We start from the raw sequence: 17,584 nt of genomic DNA, 5'->3' as shown, positions 1-17,584 counted from the left end.
AACAAAAATACATTTATGAACAAATAGGGGTGTAAAAATGCATTGTGGTGCTGATATTGAAAATCAGATTATGCATTGATTAAAAATGCATTGATCTCACAGATCCTTTTTTTAGCTCTATAAATGCAACGCTGCTGCAAAGACTCAACTTTTTAACTCTGAGGGAGTTGGAGAATGAGCCCATTTTCAAAAAAATGGAGCATTCCTTTAAAGTGTTAATTCTGACAGCCATAATGTAACCCATTTCTAAGTGCATATATATATGTGCTGGTTTCTGTATGTTACCTGCGGATCTGTTTGAGGATGTGATCCCTGCGGATATATTTGATATTCTCATCAATGACAGATCTGGCACCCTCTTCTTCTGCCAGCTGCCTCTCCAACCACTCCACGACATCCTCATTGCTGTCCCACAGATAAGCCTGAGAGAGACAAACAAAAAGAATAACACGTTTAATACACAGAGCTTGTTCGAAACGTCCTGCCAAACAAACTTTGACAATGTTTCTATTTGAAAACCAAATCACAACCCTAATCAACGGCTCTTCATTTAGGCTTAGACTGATAACATCGGGCTCATCTGAAACAAAGCTGGACTTGTGCTTGTGAAGATTTGTCGAGGCGTTAATGGGCTTCCGTGCTTCTAAAAAACGCGAGCACTTGTAGTCGGCAAGAACATTTAATGCCCCATATTAATCATTTTTAATCCGTTTGCTTTTAATTAAGAAACAGCGTGTTGCTCTGCTATCTGCGCGTGGCAGGGTGGAGATTAATTGTAGCTTAAGATAGCTTGCTCTGATTAGGGTAATGTATTAGTTGTCCAGACACCGTCTTCTACAGATACTTTAACCTGCCCTGGGGGCTTGGCTCTGCTCCAGGACCTGGTGTGGCGACTCTTCTGAGGCCTGTTTGGAGCTCGGGAACGTTCATCCACTGCTAAATGTCATATATTTCAACACACTACTTCAGGAAAACAAAGGGATGCTATGGTTTTTGCTACGGTTACATTACTTCGTCGCTCGGACGCAACCTCCACCAAAACGTATATTGAATCTGTGTCTCTGCACACACGCAAATGTGTTCTTATCTTAACACGGTCATATTTGCAGGTCACTTTTATTGGTGAGTTTGCGTACTTTCACAGCTCCTTCCGCTTCCACGAACCAGCGGCGGAGCATGGCCTGAACCTGCCCGTCTGTCAGCTCGCTGTTAGCACACTGGATCTTCCTCTTAACCGTGTCCTCCAGCAATAACCGCCGCAAGCGCCAATAGAAGAACAGTCGAGATGTCCGCCACTCCAGGACATCCTGAACACACACACACAAAGGTCCAGTTTCACTTACAGCACAGCTCATTGATTGAGGTCTTATATTAGTCTCCTCCATAGTTGAAGAATCAGAAGCTACTAAAAGAGCCGAGTACTGACAGTGATGACTCCTTTCTCCTGCATGCGGCCTGGTGTGTCATGGAGGTCGGCAAACTGCACGGCTACTTGATGATATATAGGCAGCAGGAACTCTTCTCTCTCTTTCAGTTTACTCTCCAGCTCTTTACGCTCAGACACACTCAATTCTGGGGTGCCTGAAAACACACAAACACACGCAGAATGGACAAACGTACCAAATAAAATGCATTTAAAAACAACAATAATAATAATACTGAAACCTAATTAAAATTCAAGCATTTCTAAATTTAAAAAAAAAAAAGCTAAACAAAGGCACTATAATAATGTATAAACAATACTATAATAACACAAGCATGTTATTATAACACCTATAGAATAAAGCTATAGGTAAACAGTGTAAAAGAAGCGTGCATTTTACAAAAAAAAAACTAAATTGCCTCTTTGTTGTTGATTTCATGTTGGCTTAAGCTAATAATCACAATTCTGCTGTTTGGCATCCAAGTGTTGGTCCCTCATTCTGTACGTGAAAATCAGCAAGAATAGCACCGCCACAGTGCCGCCAACCGAGGAGCTCTCCATGATCTCACATCAGCCCCGTGGCTGTTCAAAAGAGATCGATCCCATCAGAGCCAATCATTCAGCATGGCCGCCTGCAACACTACAGGCCACTCTGGTGGCACGGTCCACTTTAGTGAATGCTGAGGGGGTAATCGATCGAAGGAGGTACAGAACAGCAACAGCGTCTGATTGATCCGAGACCGCAGTGATTGACACGTCTCCTCGGGGAGGAGGGAAAGGGTCGACACGATCAGCAGAACGCAGCGATGAGGTGCTTTAATATAGCACTTATACACGGCCAATAAAACTAAACAGGATTTGAAGGGAGAGACGGCACTCTGAGAAACTTACCCAGTCTTTCTGCAAGCCCCATGTACACAGGGTCCACCCGTCTCATGGTCTTCACCAGGTCTTTTTTACGGAACTTGATCTCCACCGTGCCTTCAGGCTCCAGCACGCCACCACTGCAGAACACACACTGATCAATTATTACAATGAATTTGTTTGAAAAAAATGACAATGATTTTCTTCCACCATCACTAAAAATGGCTTGCTTATAAGGTCGGACCACTTTTTTTGGTTTTATTTATCTATTTTATTATGTAGTGTTATTAAAAAAAAGAAAACACATTAAAAATAAACATAACTGTGGTAATGAACTCTTATTTTTAGATAACAAAAAAAACCCCAAGATGAAATGCATGGACAAACAAAAAAGATGGTTCTTACCGGCTGTCTTTATCGGCATACATCTCCATGTGGCGAGGGTTGATGGTGGGGTCTATGACGACCCATGATCCTCCCCTGAGCTCTGCTTGTGGAGGGATGTACACCAGCACCGGCTGTCTGTATTCTCTCAGCCCGTCCACTATATACGCTCCAAACTTCAGCACCTGGTCATACATGTCTGAAGATGGGAGGAGTTAGCAGAGATCATCATAGCTCACTAAAGCGCATCCAACTTGATTTCCTGTATCACTGACCTTTCATCCCTCCAGAGAAGCCCCTCCAGTTGGCAAACACCATGAGTGGAAGCCCCTCCCTGTTGAAGTCTTTAATGGCCTGTGCAGTCTTAAAAGCAGAATCGGGGAACCACACTTGTCCTGCTTGTTGGATGATCTACCAGAGAAAGCGCAGACCGCTGGTCATCTCCCAGAATGAAATCAAGTGGCAGAGTTTATGAGTGTTTCTAACTGCTCACCTTGGCTTCGGAGTCTAAATTGGCCGGGTCTGCTGGGATAGACAGCTCCACTGATCGGGTTTCCACTGCAACCACTCCAGTCGGGATCCCGCCCAACCTACAAATGACAAGTCAGAATGCTTGTTAAGCAAGATTGAACACAAAAAGTAGAAATTAATAAATGAATGTTACACATTTTAATATGGCGTTAAAGGGATATTTCTAATTTACTAAAAGGCATCATACGGACTCAGGTTTTATATTTACAGCTGTACAGATGGAACTAGGTTTAGGGATATAAGAAAAAAATGTTTCATCTAGAATGAGAGCGAGTCAAGCTGACTGACAAGAAGAGTGAGGTGAAAAAGACAAAAAAAAGAGTGTGTGTGTGTGTGTGTGTGTGGTAAGTATAATTTCCTTCCTCACGCATTTTCTTTCATTATTTGATTGTTTGAATGTAAATTACAAATGTAAAAAGCGCAAATTAAAATATACAGCAAGATTAGGCTTTATCATGCAGACAAATACTCTGGAAGGTCAATAAAACCGACACATTCATTGTCAATCTGTATTTTGGCAGACAACTAAAAGGGTATTGACTAGAAGACTGATGTGAAAGTAATGTTCCCCACAGGAGCATTCACAGTGCATTTATCAGAGCAGGACCTTTCTAACTGACAAACGCTGCCCTTTAGGAACCGAGGTCAGAGGTCAACACAAGTTCACAGAGGAGAGTAAAGGATCAGATTGTGTGGTTAATCATTAGAAAAATACGTTTTGAATGTGCAATAAACAAAAAATAATTCTGTACAAAATGTTAAGTTCTAAAAGCTCAACAGCTGCTTTAGATAAGACATCAGATCAAAGGGTATCAACAATGACGAAACCTTTTGGGGTCAAATCATTCCCTTGTGCTTACCTGGCCCGTCCGACGATTACACTCTGTGCCCACGGCTGCATGATCTCCTGAAAAGAGCCGTGGTCAAAGAACCCGCTCACCCACGCACCCTTAGTGTCTGTATGGAAGGAGAGAGACTGTCAGAGCTGCATCCTATCTTCATCAGAGATACGCAGAGCTCAACCGAGAGGAAGCACATGCTTTCTGCAGGAAGAGGTTACCATTCAATTACACCGAGACCTGTCTCTGCACCGAGACAAAGATTTTTCTCCCTGCCACCAGCCCTCGATATCTCTCCACCTCACTGTGGCAATTACAGTGATGTGTAATCTGTCTCGCCAATAAAAAACACTCCATATATCCCAGAGTGTCTTATCTCTGAGTGGAGAGACCTAGTGCTGTGCCTCAAACATAAACCCTCAGACCACACTCATCCATTACTGGACGCTTCCATCGAACTGCACATTCCTCAGCGCAATTAATAAACACAACACAAAATATCACTGCAGGGAGCCTCAACGCATTGTCAAGTTGAGCTCACAAAAAACTTTCCACCCTTGGTCTTGGTTATTAAAGTAGAATTACATATAATGAAAATGCACCTGATAAAAATGATGTGAGATGCTATCAGCAGAGCTACTCGTGTAATGAGGTCTAGGGTTACAGCATCTACTCACTCTGACTGGGACGTCCCGCTAACATCCAGCGTGGGTCATAAGGTGCCTTGGTAGGAACAAACTCCACTGACCGGTCGATGGAATCCTTAGCACTGAGCATCGGCACAGGACTCGACTTGGTCTGAAGCAGAACAGCGCTGTTAGGCTCGGAATCGCATTCTCTGGGTTACATTTCACAGTGTTTTCTGCATACCTTCGGCATGTAAGACAGCCAGAGCAGTAACGTAAACACTCCCTCAAAATCGTCGCACACAGTGGTGTGTGTGACTCCATTATTGTGCATGATCTGTACTCCACCCAGCTGGTTATTAGAGGTGTACACCTCGCGACCCAGAACCTGTGAAAAAAAGAGCAAAGGTGTGAATGAAAAAGTTTTGTTCGCAAGTTACAGAGCTGCTATACGGAGTACTTCTGAAGAAAAACTTGCTGCGGGAAGTACATGAGTGAGATACGTCACATTTAATATATTTGTGGCAGTATACTCACAAACTTCTCTGGTTCTAGAAGAAAAGCCTTTGGTTTTGTCGATGAAAGTTAAAAGAATAGTTAGTAAAAATTACAGCATATTTTACTCACACCCAAGCCATAGGTGTATATGACTTTCTTTTTCAGAAAAACACAGTCTGAGTCTTCTAAGCTTCCAATGTAATAATAACTTACACACCTCAAATGTCCCCATTAGAAGATCGATAGGTTTATGTAACTAATTATTTTTGTGAGAGTGCCATGTTCTGACTGAGACTCGACGTATGACGTAATTGTGTCATACGTCGTACGCCGAGTCATAGTTCAGCCACGAAGCCGGAACTTGCCGTTATAGTTTGAAAACTAGAAATATTTTTGTTACAAAACCCCATCGATCTGCTTAAGAAGACATGTGATAACCCCCCAAAGGTGTACAGGTTAGTTTCATGATGGATACAAAATGGACACCACCCATGAGCATTACCAAGCTTGGAAGAGCCAGGATAACTTTTTAAAAACTCCTGACTGTGTTCGTCTGAAAGAAGAAAGTCATATGGATGGCTTAGGGGTGAGTAAAATATGCAATAATTTTCATTTTCGGGTAAACTATTCCTTTAAGGCCGCATTATACTCTTGGTTATACCTGAAATGATTTCCAAGTCAAATAAGGTGTTGTAGCCACTCTAATGCAAGGACCATATAATGCAATTCAGTCACTTACTACTACGTTTTAATGCGTCAACCTATTAAATTATTTAGCGCGAGAACACTTTTCTTTAACATTTCTTTAACATATCAAAACTCAAACCTTCGGATCAAGGCCTTCTTCAGTGACTTCATCCATTATTAGCCAATATTTAATCACTAAAGTGATCATTAAAATGTGCTGTCAAGTTTTTTCCACAATGTTCATATTACAAATATTTTCAAATTATAGAGTGAACATTTAAATACAAAATACCATTCATTTGGCATTAATAATTTCTTTGCTGCTTCTAATCTTCATGCAGACTGATATGTCATTGTGTAAATTAGAGATCACTTGGGTGCACACAAGTCTAAGATTTTGTAACCATCAATTTCGTATTAACCTCTGCCCATAAATGGCACATAAAAAAATTTACTGTGGTTGGACATTTGACATGTTCCACTATGCTTTTCTTATTACTGCTATTGGACTCTATGGATTCAGGAGCCAAGCTACTGCGCTACCTCAGGTGACAAGTTGCCCGCAGGACGAGCATTGCAATGATGCTCAAAGTCTAAAGAACTCCAGCTTTGACCCTTATGATCGTCCAAACAATTCTCATGACATAACTGATAGTGCCACCTTGAGAATAGACTGAAATCCGCCATTCTTGGTCAAAATAATGAAAAAAAATTTACAATGATGTCACAAACTCTTTTTTGCTTCTAACTTGAAATAACACAGAACTGGAAAGCGTGGCAGGTGTATTGTGTGTTTTGGCAGTGTCAGTGCTAGCAGAGGTCCTGGGGTTGTGGATCAATACCATCACAGGCAGTCAGTTCAGTGCTGGAGGCCAGTGTGTCCTGCTCAATGCTGTTAATGACCTGGGAAGTATGAACGTGTCACTGAGTGGTCAGTGGGGGAGAGTTAGGGGTCATTTATGCCTCCAGGACTCAATACTCAGATTTCACCATCCTTTCTCCATTCCAACACTGATTAAAGAATCAAATACTAGGATTTCTATAGTGATGTAATGCAGACCATAAATAGCCTTAAAGTTTGTTTGAACTTCTTGACAACTTCTGGTTCGAGAAAGTTTGGAGTGAGACCGACTGTTGGGCTGTTGGTGTACAAGCCTGTACCTGGAGGATCATGGTCCTACTTAGTTTAGCTACAATCCCAGTTAAACAGACCTGAATCACCTAATCAAAGTCTTCAGGATTACAGCCAACTTCTAAGAAAGTTTGCTGGTGCAGTTAAAAGCTAGACTCTGCAGAGAGGTCACTGGTTTTGCAATTTTGTTTGGTGCCCCAAAGAGACATTTTTAAAACAAAAGTATTTTTATTTTAGACACTTCCTTTGCAACCAAACTCAGACCACCTCTTTTTCTTGGGGTACCGAACCACAGGGTGCTCCCCAATCTGCAAGATGGCGTTCATATTACCAATTGTTCAATGCAATCCACTGTTTGCAACAGTTGTTTGGCTATGTACAGTATTTGGGATACAGGGAATCTAGTTTTGGTCTGGGCCTTGACTCCAGCTCCAGTTTTTATGTGTGGTATGTCCCTTTTGTGCCAGTGGTTAATGAAAGTGAACTCTTTTATATCTACCACAGTAACACAATCACAGGTTTGACCATGCGCACAAGAGCCACTCTAAACTCTGAGACTGACACCTTTGTAACAGGCAGAATCACTTGCAGACCTGATGTGCTCCGAGCCCTGTGTGGTGATATTTATCATAGTATTTGTAAATGAGCGGATCACAGTTCTGCTCTAATTAACACAGTAATGGGACTGTAAAGAACATTTTAGATTGAGATAGATGGGCGTTCCTGCACTTCCAAATAGGACAAACAGACAGTGGCCGTGACTGAAATATCTGAACACCGTTTTCATGTCCACACCGGACATTCAAGAATCATTAACGAAAATTGTTCTGAATAGGAATTGTTTCTCGGTTCCCAACCCTAATCTAGACTGCTGCAAAGAGTGATGGGAGAAAGGCAGAGCGAGACGGGGATATCTGTAGCAGTAGAAGTGCTCATTCTGTTCTCCGAGGAATGATATGGGTGTCCCTCCCCGGTCTCAGCCCCAGGCATCAGCCTATTTCTATGCAAATAACAACTTCACGCTTCTCTTTCTATTATTCCTGCAGGAGCTGTAGTATCATGACGGGGTGGGGAGAGAGAGAGAGAGAGAGAGAGAGAGAGAGAGAGAGAGAGAGAGAGAGAGAGAGAGAGAGAGAGAGAGAGAGAGAGAGAGAGAGAGACGGGGGATGCAGCCACTGAGGGGTGAATTATAAACCTACAGAAACACATTTTTTTCTATTTTGGCAGATGATTTTCCATTGACTTCTATTGTCTTTATACTGAGATATCAGTTTGAATGCTGTCTGGCTTTCTGATTTAATTTCTGTTCCAAATTAAGCATATGTAGTGCTAGGGACAGGTTTACACATAGTGTATAATATATTACTCAGTTATCATAATCTCTACCATACAAATGTACCATACAGGACATATTTTGTCCTTTTGTCTGAGTCATACGGGTTTGGAATGATGTGAGGGGTGAATAAATGATGAAAGAATTTACGTTTTTGGGTGAGCCGTTACTTTAACACATACTTGAATGCACAGCCAGCCACATCCAAGCGCTGTCACCAGTAAAATAAAAAAAAAAAACTGGCTGATTCATAAAAGTCATATTGTAATGCAGTCGTGGTAATTGCATGAATTAGGGATTCATTTATTTGGGTCATGGTTGAGTGCACACAAGGCTTTTGGAGTTCACGCTAACCTGTCACAATTCCTGCCTCGGACCAATCAAATTACTTCAAGCAATTAAAAGAGAGGCCAATTAAACTGCCCTTATCAGCAGAGTGAATAGGTAATTTATGCACAAACGCCATCTTTCATAGCAGCAACTAAACAACAGAGAAGACCTTTGAAAACATACAAAGCATACTAGGCAAATTTGAACCTGCTTTGAGGAGGCACAGTTGGCTTGTGGATTCTAAAACCAGAAAACATGTAAATGAATGCAGCTGCTGACCTTATTTAGAGCTCCAGATCCAGTCAGGATGATGTGGGAGTTCTCCACCTGAATGGTTCTTTGGCCCAGTCTCACAAGATATGCTCCGATTCCAATAGCTCTGCATGTTACCTAAGGGCCAGCAAACACCGGGTAAGACTATATTTATTTTTTGAAAGAAGTCTATTATGCTCACCACAGCTGCATTTACTTGGTCAAAAATAAAGTAAAACAGTAATACTGTAAAAAAAAACTACAATTTAAACAACTAATATTTTTCCTTAGAATTTAAAATGTAATGTATTTCTATAATGCCAAAGCTAAATTTAAAGCAGCCGTTACAGTCACAAGATGCTTTAGAAACCATTATGCTGATTCTTTAATATTAAGTCTGTTGAAAGCAGTTGATAAATTTCTTTAGGGTTCTTCGATCAATTAATAGAATAGGTAATTCTATACCAAATGCATTGCTTATGACCTTTTGTGAATAGTGAAACTTTTCAAAATCTTCATCATAGTCTATAGCAAGTGTGTTACGAGCATACCAGGTTCATGGTGATGATATCCTCATATGCCAGTGAAGATTCACCCGCGATCATGCCAGAACCTCTCAAATTCTCCACACCCAACCCCTCCTCTTTACCAATGATATCAGTGATCTTATACCTGGAAAAACACACATTACACATTATAAACTGAAAGCCTCCTCCCTGTCCAACTATTTACTGACATTGTGCCACAAAACCCACTCTTGTGTTAGACATAAAACCACTAGCGATAAAAAAAAAAATCTGTGTATGGGATAATATTTAACTCACCTGGATTCACCCTCATCTTCAACATGTTCACAGTGGACTGAGTTCAGAGCAGACACCTTTTTATAGTCCTGAGGTGTGAGGTACAGGTACTTAAAGCCCTATCATTTAACAGCAAAAAGACTGATTAGCACACAATTCCTAAAGATACACACTATATCAGTGATCACTGATCCCTTCCCCTGGAGCCGCTCCAGACCTTGTATGGGTCTGCTGGATCCTGCCAGGCCACATGGAACATGTGCCTGATCTCCTCTGCCAGGCCAATCCGGGCTCCGCTGTTGGCAGCGATATAGATTCTTGGGATGCCGCTTTCCCGCGCCATCTCTGAAGCCTGCTGGAACAGCACATCCTCCTGCGGCCCGAAGGAGCCAATCTTATGCGTGATGTCATTGCTGATCACGATAATCTCACGGCCAGCCGGGTACTCAGGGGTTCGGAGAGTCATCCGCCATGCTACCATGCCAATCTAGAAAATCATGGAATCGTGAGTTAATTTTCTATCAACAAAAAAAGTGTGATAACTAAAATGCTTGTGAATCCCTTCAAACCAACATTTAAGAAGCAAAGGGGCCCCCTGCTGTGTGAAAGGTTTACTGCATGTGATCATTTGAGCAGGAAATGCCACACACTAGGTTTGAGCTGCTTAGTTCAAGTCAAGTCACCTTTATTGCTGTAGTAGTTTATACAATACAGATTGCTTCAAAGCAGCTTTACAGTGCTCAACAATAAAATGATGATTCGCTGATGCAAACAGAATTTAATTCTGCTGTAACGTGAAAAAGACAATAGCCTTTATTAAGTTTTTTTTAAGATATTAACCTCATTTCCTCCAGGTAGGCGGTTCATCTGTACCAGCTGACCCTGAGAATCCAGAACCAGCTCTGTGAAGGTCAGCAATTCCGACGGAAGAGGACACTTGGGCAAGTTGGCGTGTGCGTCCATGGACTGCCATAACTTCCTCAGAGCCTAGAGGAAAATGGTCACATAATGAACCAATCATATATAAATCAAATATTTCAAGCGTTTTAAAAGTACAATGATAATCATTATTAACCATTATTAAAGTATTGCTATTAACAAGTATTAAAATAAATACTGTGGTTCAAAGGTTTAGGGTCGTTATGATTTTTACGGTTTTTCTTTGTTCACCATGACAGCATTTAATTAGTCAAAAATACAGTACTATTGTGAAATATTATTATAAGTTAAATAGATTTGCCATCACAGACTACAGTGTCAGGTTGTGGACGATACCTGACGGAACATCTCTGGGAAGTCGTACACATAGGTGGTACCGAGGCTCTGGGCCTGGAAGCGTTTGGACTGCAGGAGGTCTTTAGTGACGTAGGGTGTGTTGATGAGCATGCCATGAAGAGGACCCTGCTTGTCTCCATACGCCTGGAACATGATCTGATATGAGAGAGACAGAGGGCAAAACAGAGTCAGTCTGTTGGAAATAGGTAAAGAAACAAACAACCGTGTAGAAATTGCTAATTTTCCCCATGTCTAGACAAACAGATAACAGTTGGCCAATGATACAAAAAAAACAGCTGATGTTACAATGACAAAAGATCGTTTTGTAAAAATTTTGTTTAACTCCAAGAAAAACATTTTTACATTCAGACAGAAAAAGTCATTACATCAGTGACAAATGAAACTAAATGATGACCAACAATGACAATGTCTAAAAGGACATTATTGCAACAACAAATTTTACAGTACCATTTATATGTTTGGACACGTGACTCAATAAAATGTTCTTGTGATAAATATAAATACTACTTTTACTGCTTTTTCATCATTATTAGTAATAGCATACATACAATCTTATGCAAAAAAAAGGCACCCCTTGATAAATGACAGATTTTGGTGATTTTCAATTGAAAAGATGTCAACACGGTCTCTTTTGGAAATGAAAAAAATGCACAATATTTTCAGCAAACATTGGTGCATAGCTACTTTTTATTTCACAAATTGAACAAAGATAAAAAAAAAAAAAAAAACATTATTGTGGCACTGTGCAAAAGTTTGGGGAGCCTATATAATCAGTACTTAGTAACACGTCCTCTGGCAGAGATCACAGCCTGCAAAAAGTCTTTCAATTCCTGTACTTAGGATTTTCTCCCGTTCTTCCTTGCACAAGGCTTCTAATTCTGTAATATTCTTTGGTCTTCTTGCATGCACAGCTCTTTTAAGATCTACCCATACATTTTCAATGATGTTTAAATCAGGGGACTGCCATTCCAAAACCTTCAGCTTGCATCTCTTGAGGTATTCCATAGTGGATTTGGAGGTATGTTTAGGATCATTGTCCTGCTGTAGAAGCCATCCTCTTTTCAGCATTAGCTTTTTTTTTTTTTTTTTTTTTTTTTTTTTTATTACAGATGGTGTGATGTTTGCTTCCAGAATTTGCTAGTATTTAGTGCAATCCATTCTTCCCTCCACCCGTGCAATGCTTCCGGTGCCAAAGCATGATACATCCACCGCTTAACAGTTGGGAAATTGTTCTTTTTATGAAATGCTGCCCCTTTTTTCTCCAAACATGCCTTTGTTGATTGTGGCCAAAGAGTTCTATTTTAACTTCAGTCCACAGCACTTTTTTCCAAAGTGCTTCAGTGCTTCTGTAAATTTTCTGTTGCATACTTCTGACATAGATTTTCATGATGGGGACGCAGGTAAGGTTTTCTTCTGCTGACTCTTCCATGAAAGTCTTGTCTGTGCAAGGAACAGTGCACCACCACTCCTGAGTCTGCTAAATCGTCCTGCAGGTTTTTTGCAGTCAAATGGGGGATTTGATTTGTCTTTTTGACCGGTATACGAGCAGTTCTCTCAGAGAGTTTTCTTGGTCTTCCAGATCTCATCTTGACCTCCACAGTTCCCCTGAACTGCCATCTCTTAATTAAATTTCTCACTGTGGAAACTGCAAGCTGACAATGCTTTGCCATCTTCTTGTAGCCTTCTCCTGCATTGTGGCATCAATAACTTTCATTTATTCACAGTCTTACAAAGCTGCCTGGAGGATTAGGCTGTTGAGTGTGCACAAGGTTTAAAGAGTCAAACTGATTGAGGTCTGAAACCTTGTAAAAAGAATCTGAGACTCTGGAACTCTTAGGGTGCCCAAACCTTTGCACAGTGCCATAATAATATTATTAATATTTTTGTTCAATTTATGGCATAAGAAGTAACTGTGCATCAATTTTTGCTGAAAATATTGCACATTTTTTACATTTCCAAGAGAGACATCTGTTATTTATCAAGGGGTGCCTAAACGTTTGCAAAAGACTGTATATACAATGCCATTCAAAATATTGGGTTTAGTAGGATTTTTTATTAAATTAACAGATTAAAAAAAAATACCATCATTCCTAATTTTCTATACTTTAAGCAAACCTGAAAACAATGGATTGCAGGTTTCCTAAAAATACTGCAGAAAATGCTTCTTTCAAACAAAAAAAAAATCTGACCAACCCCAAACTTTTGAACAGAACTGTATTTTAAATACTTTTTTACATTTTATAAAACATTTTTAATTATAATTAAATAAATAAAATAAAATAAATTAGCAAATTTATACATTTACATAATATCTACATCTTACATGTTGCATACATATTTGACATTTTATATATTAGAAAAATATCTAAAAATGTAATCTACATACGTCATGAAAGGGTGCCAAATTTCAAAAGAAAAATAATAATAATAATAATAATAATAATAATAATAATAATAATAATACGATTTTCTTTGGTCACCACGTAATTCGTGTAACTCCCATTTGCATTATTTCCTAGCTTCGACCTCCATATTTGTAAAAGGTATGCAGTTATAATAAACAAACGAAAAGAATGTGTGTCCAAACTTTCTATTGACAGAAAATTAACATATATTTTTAACAAACAATGAGGGATGTTGTTCAGTTTTAGCTGTCTGCATATAATATGTGTATGTGTGTTTGTGTTAATGAGAGACACGTGAGCCCCACCTGTCGGTCTTTGTGCCCCACCTGTCCTGTACGGGAGTCTGTGACCTCCTTGTACAGGCTGATGTCCAGGTAGTAGCCACTCTCATTGGTCAGGAAGAGGCGGATGGGGATCTGTTTGCCAGTGGGTGTCAGTCGGATGTTGATCTTCAGCTCGGCTTGGAGCACGCGGAGCTTCCAGAGACGACTCCCGTAGCGCATGACCATGGAGCGCACAGACTCCTCGATCTAATGACAACACAAGAGCTCAACACGCATGCAGATACGCACCTTCCACAAACAAAAACCCATCTAAACTCATTAAAACCTTAGAAGGGTCCATGATGACGGTTGGGACAAAATTGAGGAAGATATGATTGCAGTCGGTGCGCACTGTGGTGTTGTTGAAAGCCACTTCCAGCTCATCCATGGCCTCCAGCAGCAAACGTTCTGCCTCGTTGTGCAGGTACTCAAAAGATGCTTCCTACACGGTGGGGAACCATACAGCGTCACACACGTAACCGAGTTTATGGATGCCAGCACAGACCACAGAGATGCTCCTACCTTGGTGACCAAGTCCGAGTGGCGGATGATGGCCCGCACAAAGAAGCGGTAGTCTGTGACCTCTGTGCCCACTTCCACGCGGGCGGCTCCTAAGTACAGGTGCATCTTATGGTTGGCGCAGGGGATGGCCGTCAGCGCAAAGTTACGCATGCGGTTGAGCTCCAGCTGGAAAGCCAAAGCAGGTTCCAAGTGCCTGTAGATACGGTCCTCCTCAAACTACAATAAAGAGGCAAAAAAAAAAAAAATAGTTCTACAAATATTATATCAATAACTTAATGAAGCGCAAAATAAATTTGACTGTGAAAATACCCACAAAAGAATAAAGATATTTTTGCGTTAAATGAGAAAGTATCAAGTAGACATTATGCACTGTATTTCTAAAAAGACATATTTCATCTGAATAAACTTCAGCGAAAATTTAAAGGGCCAGTGCATTAACTGGGTTAAAATATTCTAATCATGTTATTTTTCATAACTAATTAACCTAATGCGTTAAACCGACAGCCCTAATTATATTATATTATTTATTTTCACTAGCTACGACAAATTTGTGTGCAAAATGATATTTCCATATCATAAAAAATTTAAAAATGTACATTGGGATTTTTGCCTGATCATGAAAAAGCTGAATTATAATAATAACAACAATAATAATAAGACTGAGTAAAATAGAAAATACAAATGGGATGAAATTGGTGATTTAAATTTAGAGAAAGTGAGTCTACAGAAGCAGAAAGTGCCCGTGAGCTATAATAGCAGGCTAGATTTAGTAAATGTAGGTAATCACAGCTGCTAATGGATGTCATCCCTCTCAAATGAGACAAATAATTAAAAAGTTCATTAATGTAATGAGCTTTGCTGGAACCATTTTAGCAAACTATCAAGGCTGAAGGAAGCCAGAGAAACGCCATTGATCGTGATGGAGTGTCTTGCACACCAAAGACAAGAAATGGAGGAATATAACAGCTTTTTCTTTTCCTCCTCCTCATTTCCCCTTTGTACCCCCGCCCCCTTCCCCTAGACACAAAGCTGCTGATGAATGTAACGAGCACTTGCATTTAAAAGCGTTAGTCTTTTGTGCCTGTCACTAGGTAGTCTTGTGTAAAATATAACTCACCTTGTCTCGAGCTCGAAAAGTGAAAAATTTGGGGAATTCTCTCTACGAAACAAAGACGTTAAACATTAACTGTGAAACAGCATTGTATTCAGTACATGTCAACACGGATCAGGAATACCAGACCGATATTAATACTACAGTACGTTGCATTCAGTATTACAGGAGATTTCCAGAACAGTTTAAGTCTGTAACTTAATTAAGATACCATTTATAATGGCTCTGTTCCAAAACCTAGGAATCAAAACGTTAATAAAATAAGAGAACAATATTTCCAATAATACTACATTCATGATATTGAATTTATGAAACAATACAATTTTATTTTTAATTATATAAGATTTATATTAGATTTAATTACACAAAACAAATAATACTGACTTTTTTTTTCCCCAATTTGGATTCAAACATTTAATATCAAAAGATAATTCGTACACAGTCCTGTATTTCTATTTGGGGACTTTTTGGGAACATCAAAATACATTAATTATTGGTGATCATTTTGATTGATTGATGAGCGTATCATGCAATAAATTTGATAGCAGCTTTTAAAATCAAATAACTGCATGAATTTTCTTGTAAGAGTGCTGTCATTAGTCAAGCAACATGCTAACATCCAAGACGAACATGAACATGATGACCAAAAAAAATATAGTCAATTTTATTCAATACTACTAAAATAGTCTTATTTAAATTTAACTGACTGCTTCGTGTATTACACATTTCATATAGGAGTCTTGTGTTATTAGCTTCTGCCGGAACCAACAGTGAGCTAAAACCAGGTTTCTCATGCATTTCAGACAAGTGGTGTCACTGAGGTTACCTGCGTGATAGTCTAAGTAAGAGCGTTTCAGCTCAGTCACTTTGCTTCCGTTTGAAAAAAATGGCTGCCTATAGACAGCGAGGCACCTTGATAGGTTGTGAAACAGAGCCAATGTCTCAGATATTCCAGAACTACTTACATGGAACCTCTGGTCCACCTCACAGTTGACTTGCTTCCTGAAATCCTGTTATTAAAGGCGTCGAGAGCGAAGGAGAAAAGACATGCAGTGGGCGTACCCGATTTGAGGTCAGTTACTAAGAACTGCAGTTATTCAAATAAACATTCAACCGATTAAAGATTATTTCACTGAAATTCGATTGAGAAGGAGTGAAAGAACGGAAGCATGCTTAAAAATCGTTTAGAAAGCGCACCTTCTGAGCAACCAGGAAGGTAAGTCTTCGGATGCCGTGCTCAAATAACAGAGATTTCTGTGGCAAAAATGATGCAAGAAAAAAACAGTTATACACTATACGAGGACGTTTTTAACAGAAACGATTAACCGTCAGAGAAGAGAACTCCGTTTCACCTTAGATTGCGTAAACTCGCGGAACATGGCTGCTAGGCCATCATCATCGATGTCGCTGTCCGTCTTTATGGCAACATTAAGGATATGAATTGGTTCATCTTGAATGCTCTGCAATAAAGACAAACAAAACAATATAAACTATAGTTAGAAAATAACTATTTTTCAAATAATAACTTCATTTCATCAAACATTAGGGCACCTATTAGGCCCTTTCTTAAAGATTTAATTGTCTCCAGAGTGTGTAAGTGAAGTTTCAGCTCAAAATACCCCACAGATCATGTATTATATAACTTTCAAAATGCCTATTTTGTCACAATTCGTATTTCATGCCTTATCGCATTTGAACTGTCAAATACACACACGTTTATGATAACACAGTTGGTTATGACCGTGATGAACACGGTTCAGTCTGGGAGGGGTTTCCGCTAACATGGCAAGAGTCAGTTGTGGATGGAGCTCGAAAGATGTGTCACACTGAGACACTGAGACGAGTAAAAGGATTCATTTTTGTGCACACATACCAACAATACACATTTGTGTTCAAATAATATTTAAATTTTGCACAATGGGCGGCCTTGCCCGATCTTAACCTCCCTCTTTTGACAGATTCTAAGGATAAACAGTTCACCTTGTTGTCCTCCTCTCCGTACAGCACGGGGTTGCCCCCCTCGGGAAAGGTTGGAGTAGAGGGGGGAGAGTCTGAGAAACAGCTCAGCACATCTTTAATGTTCCTGTGAGAACAATCCCATCATACACGTAGTCAGCATGTCAATGTCAACGCATGTCAATTTTAAGAAACTTGCTATAAAAGACAACAGGAAACTTAATAAGCAGGGGAATAGGTATAGTTTCGATTTCAAACGCCCGTCCAAT

The 17,584-nt window shown here is 39.9% G+C and overlaps 1 protein-coding gene across 8 annotated transcripts in view; it reads right to left on the bottom strand.

Annotated features, from left to right (window-relative positions):
* Nucleotides 1-17,584, bottom strand: part of acaca (acetyl-CoA carboxylase alpha) — a 38,830-nt gene that overhangs the window by 1,087 nt on the left and 20,159 nt on the right. For 3 of the 8 annotated variants that reach the window (XM_043239321.1, XM_043239324.1, XM_043239326.1), the window contains 24 exons: nucleotides 17,340-17,442; nucleotides 16,712-16,819; nucleotides 16,557-16,613; nucleotides 16,325-16,369; nucleotides 15,366-15,407; nucleotides 14,249-14,464; nucleotides 14,013-14,168; nucleotides 13,709-13,933; nucleotides 10,978-11,133; nucleotides 10,543-10,689; nucleotides 9,920-10,189; nucleotides 9,724-9,821; nucleotides 9,451-9,571; nucleotides 8,927-9,037; nucleotides 4,912-5,055; nucleotides 4,719-4,839; nucleotides 4,063-4,159; nucleotides 3,165-3,261; nucleotides 2,947-3,082; nucleotides 2,693-2,870; nucleotides 2,315-2,427; nucleotides 1,427-1,581; nucleotides 1,137-1,307; nucleotides 286-422 (listed from right to left, as the gene is read on the bottom strand). In XM_043239321.1, coding sequence (XP_043095256.1) covers nucleotides 286-422; nucleotides 1,137-1,307; nucleotides 1,427-1,581; nucleotides 2,315-2,427; nucleotides 2,693-2,870; nucleotides 2,947-3,082; nucleotides 3,165-3,261; nucleotides 4,063-4,159; nucleotides 4,719-4,839; nucleotides 4,912-5,055; nucleotides 8,927-9,037; nucleotides 9,451-9,571; nucleotides 9,724-9,821; nucleotides 9,920-10,189; nucleotides 10,543-10,689; nucleotides 10,978-11,133; nucleotides 13,709-13,933; nucleotides 14,013-14,168; nucleotides 14,249-14,464; nucleotides 15,366-15,407; nucleotides 16,325-16,369; nucleotides 16,557-16,613; nucleotides 16,712-16,819; nucleotides 17,340-17,442 — 3,204 coding nt within the window. Of the gene's footprint in view, nucleotides 1-281; nucleotides 423-1,136; nucleotides 1,308-1,426; nucleotides 1,582-2,314; nucleotides 2,428-2,692; nucleotides 2,871-2,946; nucleotides 3,083-3,164; nucleotides 3,262-4,062; nucleotides 4,160-4,718; nucleotides 4,840-4,911; nucleotides 5,056-8,926; nucleotides 9,038-9,450; nucleotides 9,572-9,723; nucleotides 9,822-9,919; nucleotides 10,190-10,542; nucleotides 10,690-10,977; nucleotides 11,134-13,708; nucleotides 13,934-14,012; nucleotides 14,169-14,248; nucleotides 14,465-15,365; nucleotides 15,408-16,324; nucleotides 16,370-16,556; nucleotides 16,614-16,711; nucleotides 16,820-17,339; nucleotides 17,443-17,584 lie in introns of those variants that run through there. The other 5 variants (XM_043239322.1, XM_043239327.1, XM_043239325.1 and 2 more) reach the window with 4 other exon arrangements.

Source organism: Puntigrus tetrazona, chromosome 5, assembly GCF_018831695.1.
Source record: "Puntigrus tetrazona isolate hp1 chromosome 5, ASM1883169v1, whole genome shotgun sequence".
NCBI classification, from domain to species: domain Eukaryota; kingdom Metazoa; phylum Chordata; class Actinopteri; order Cypriniformes; family Cyprinidae; genus Puntigrus; species Puntigrus tetrazona.
The sequence above is the reverse complement of the archived record's forward strand: the minus strand, read 5'-3'. Positions and strand labels throughout refer to the sequence as shown.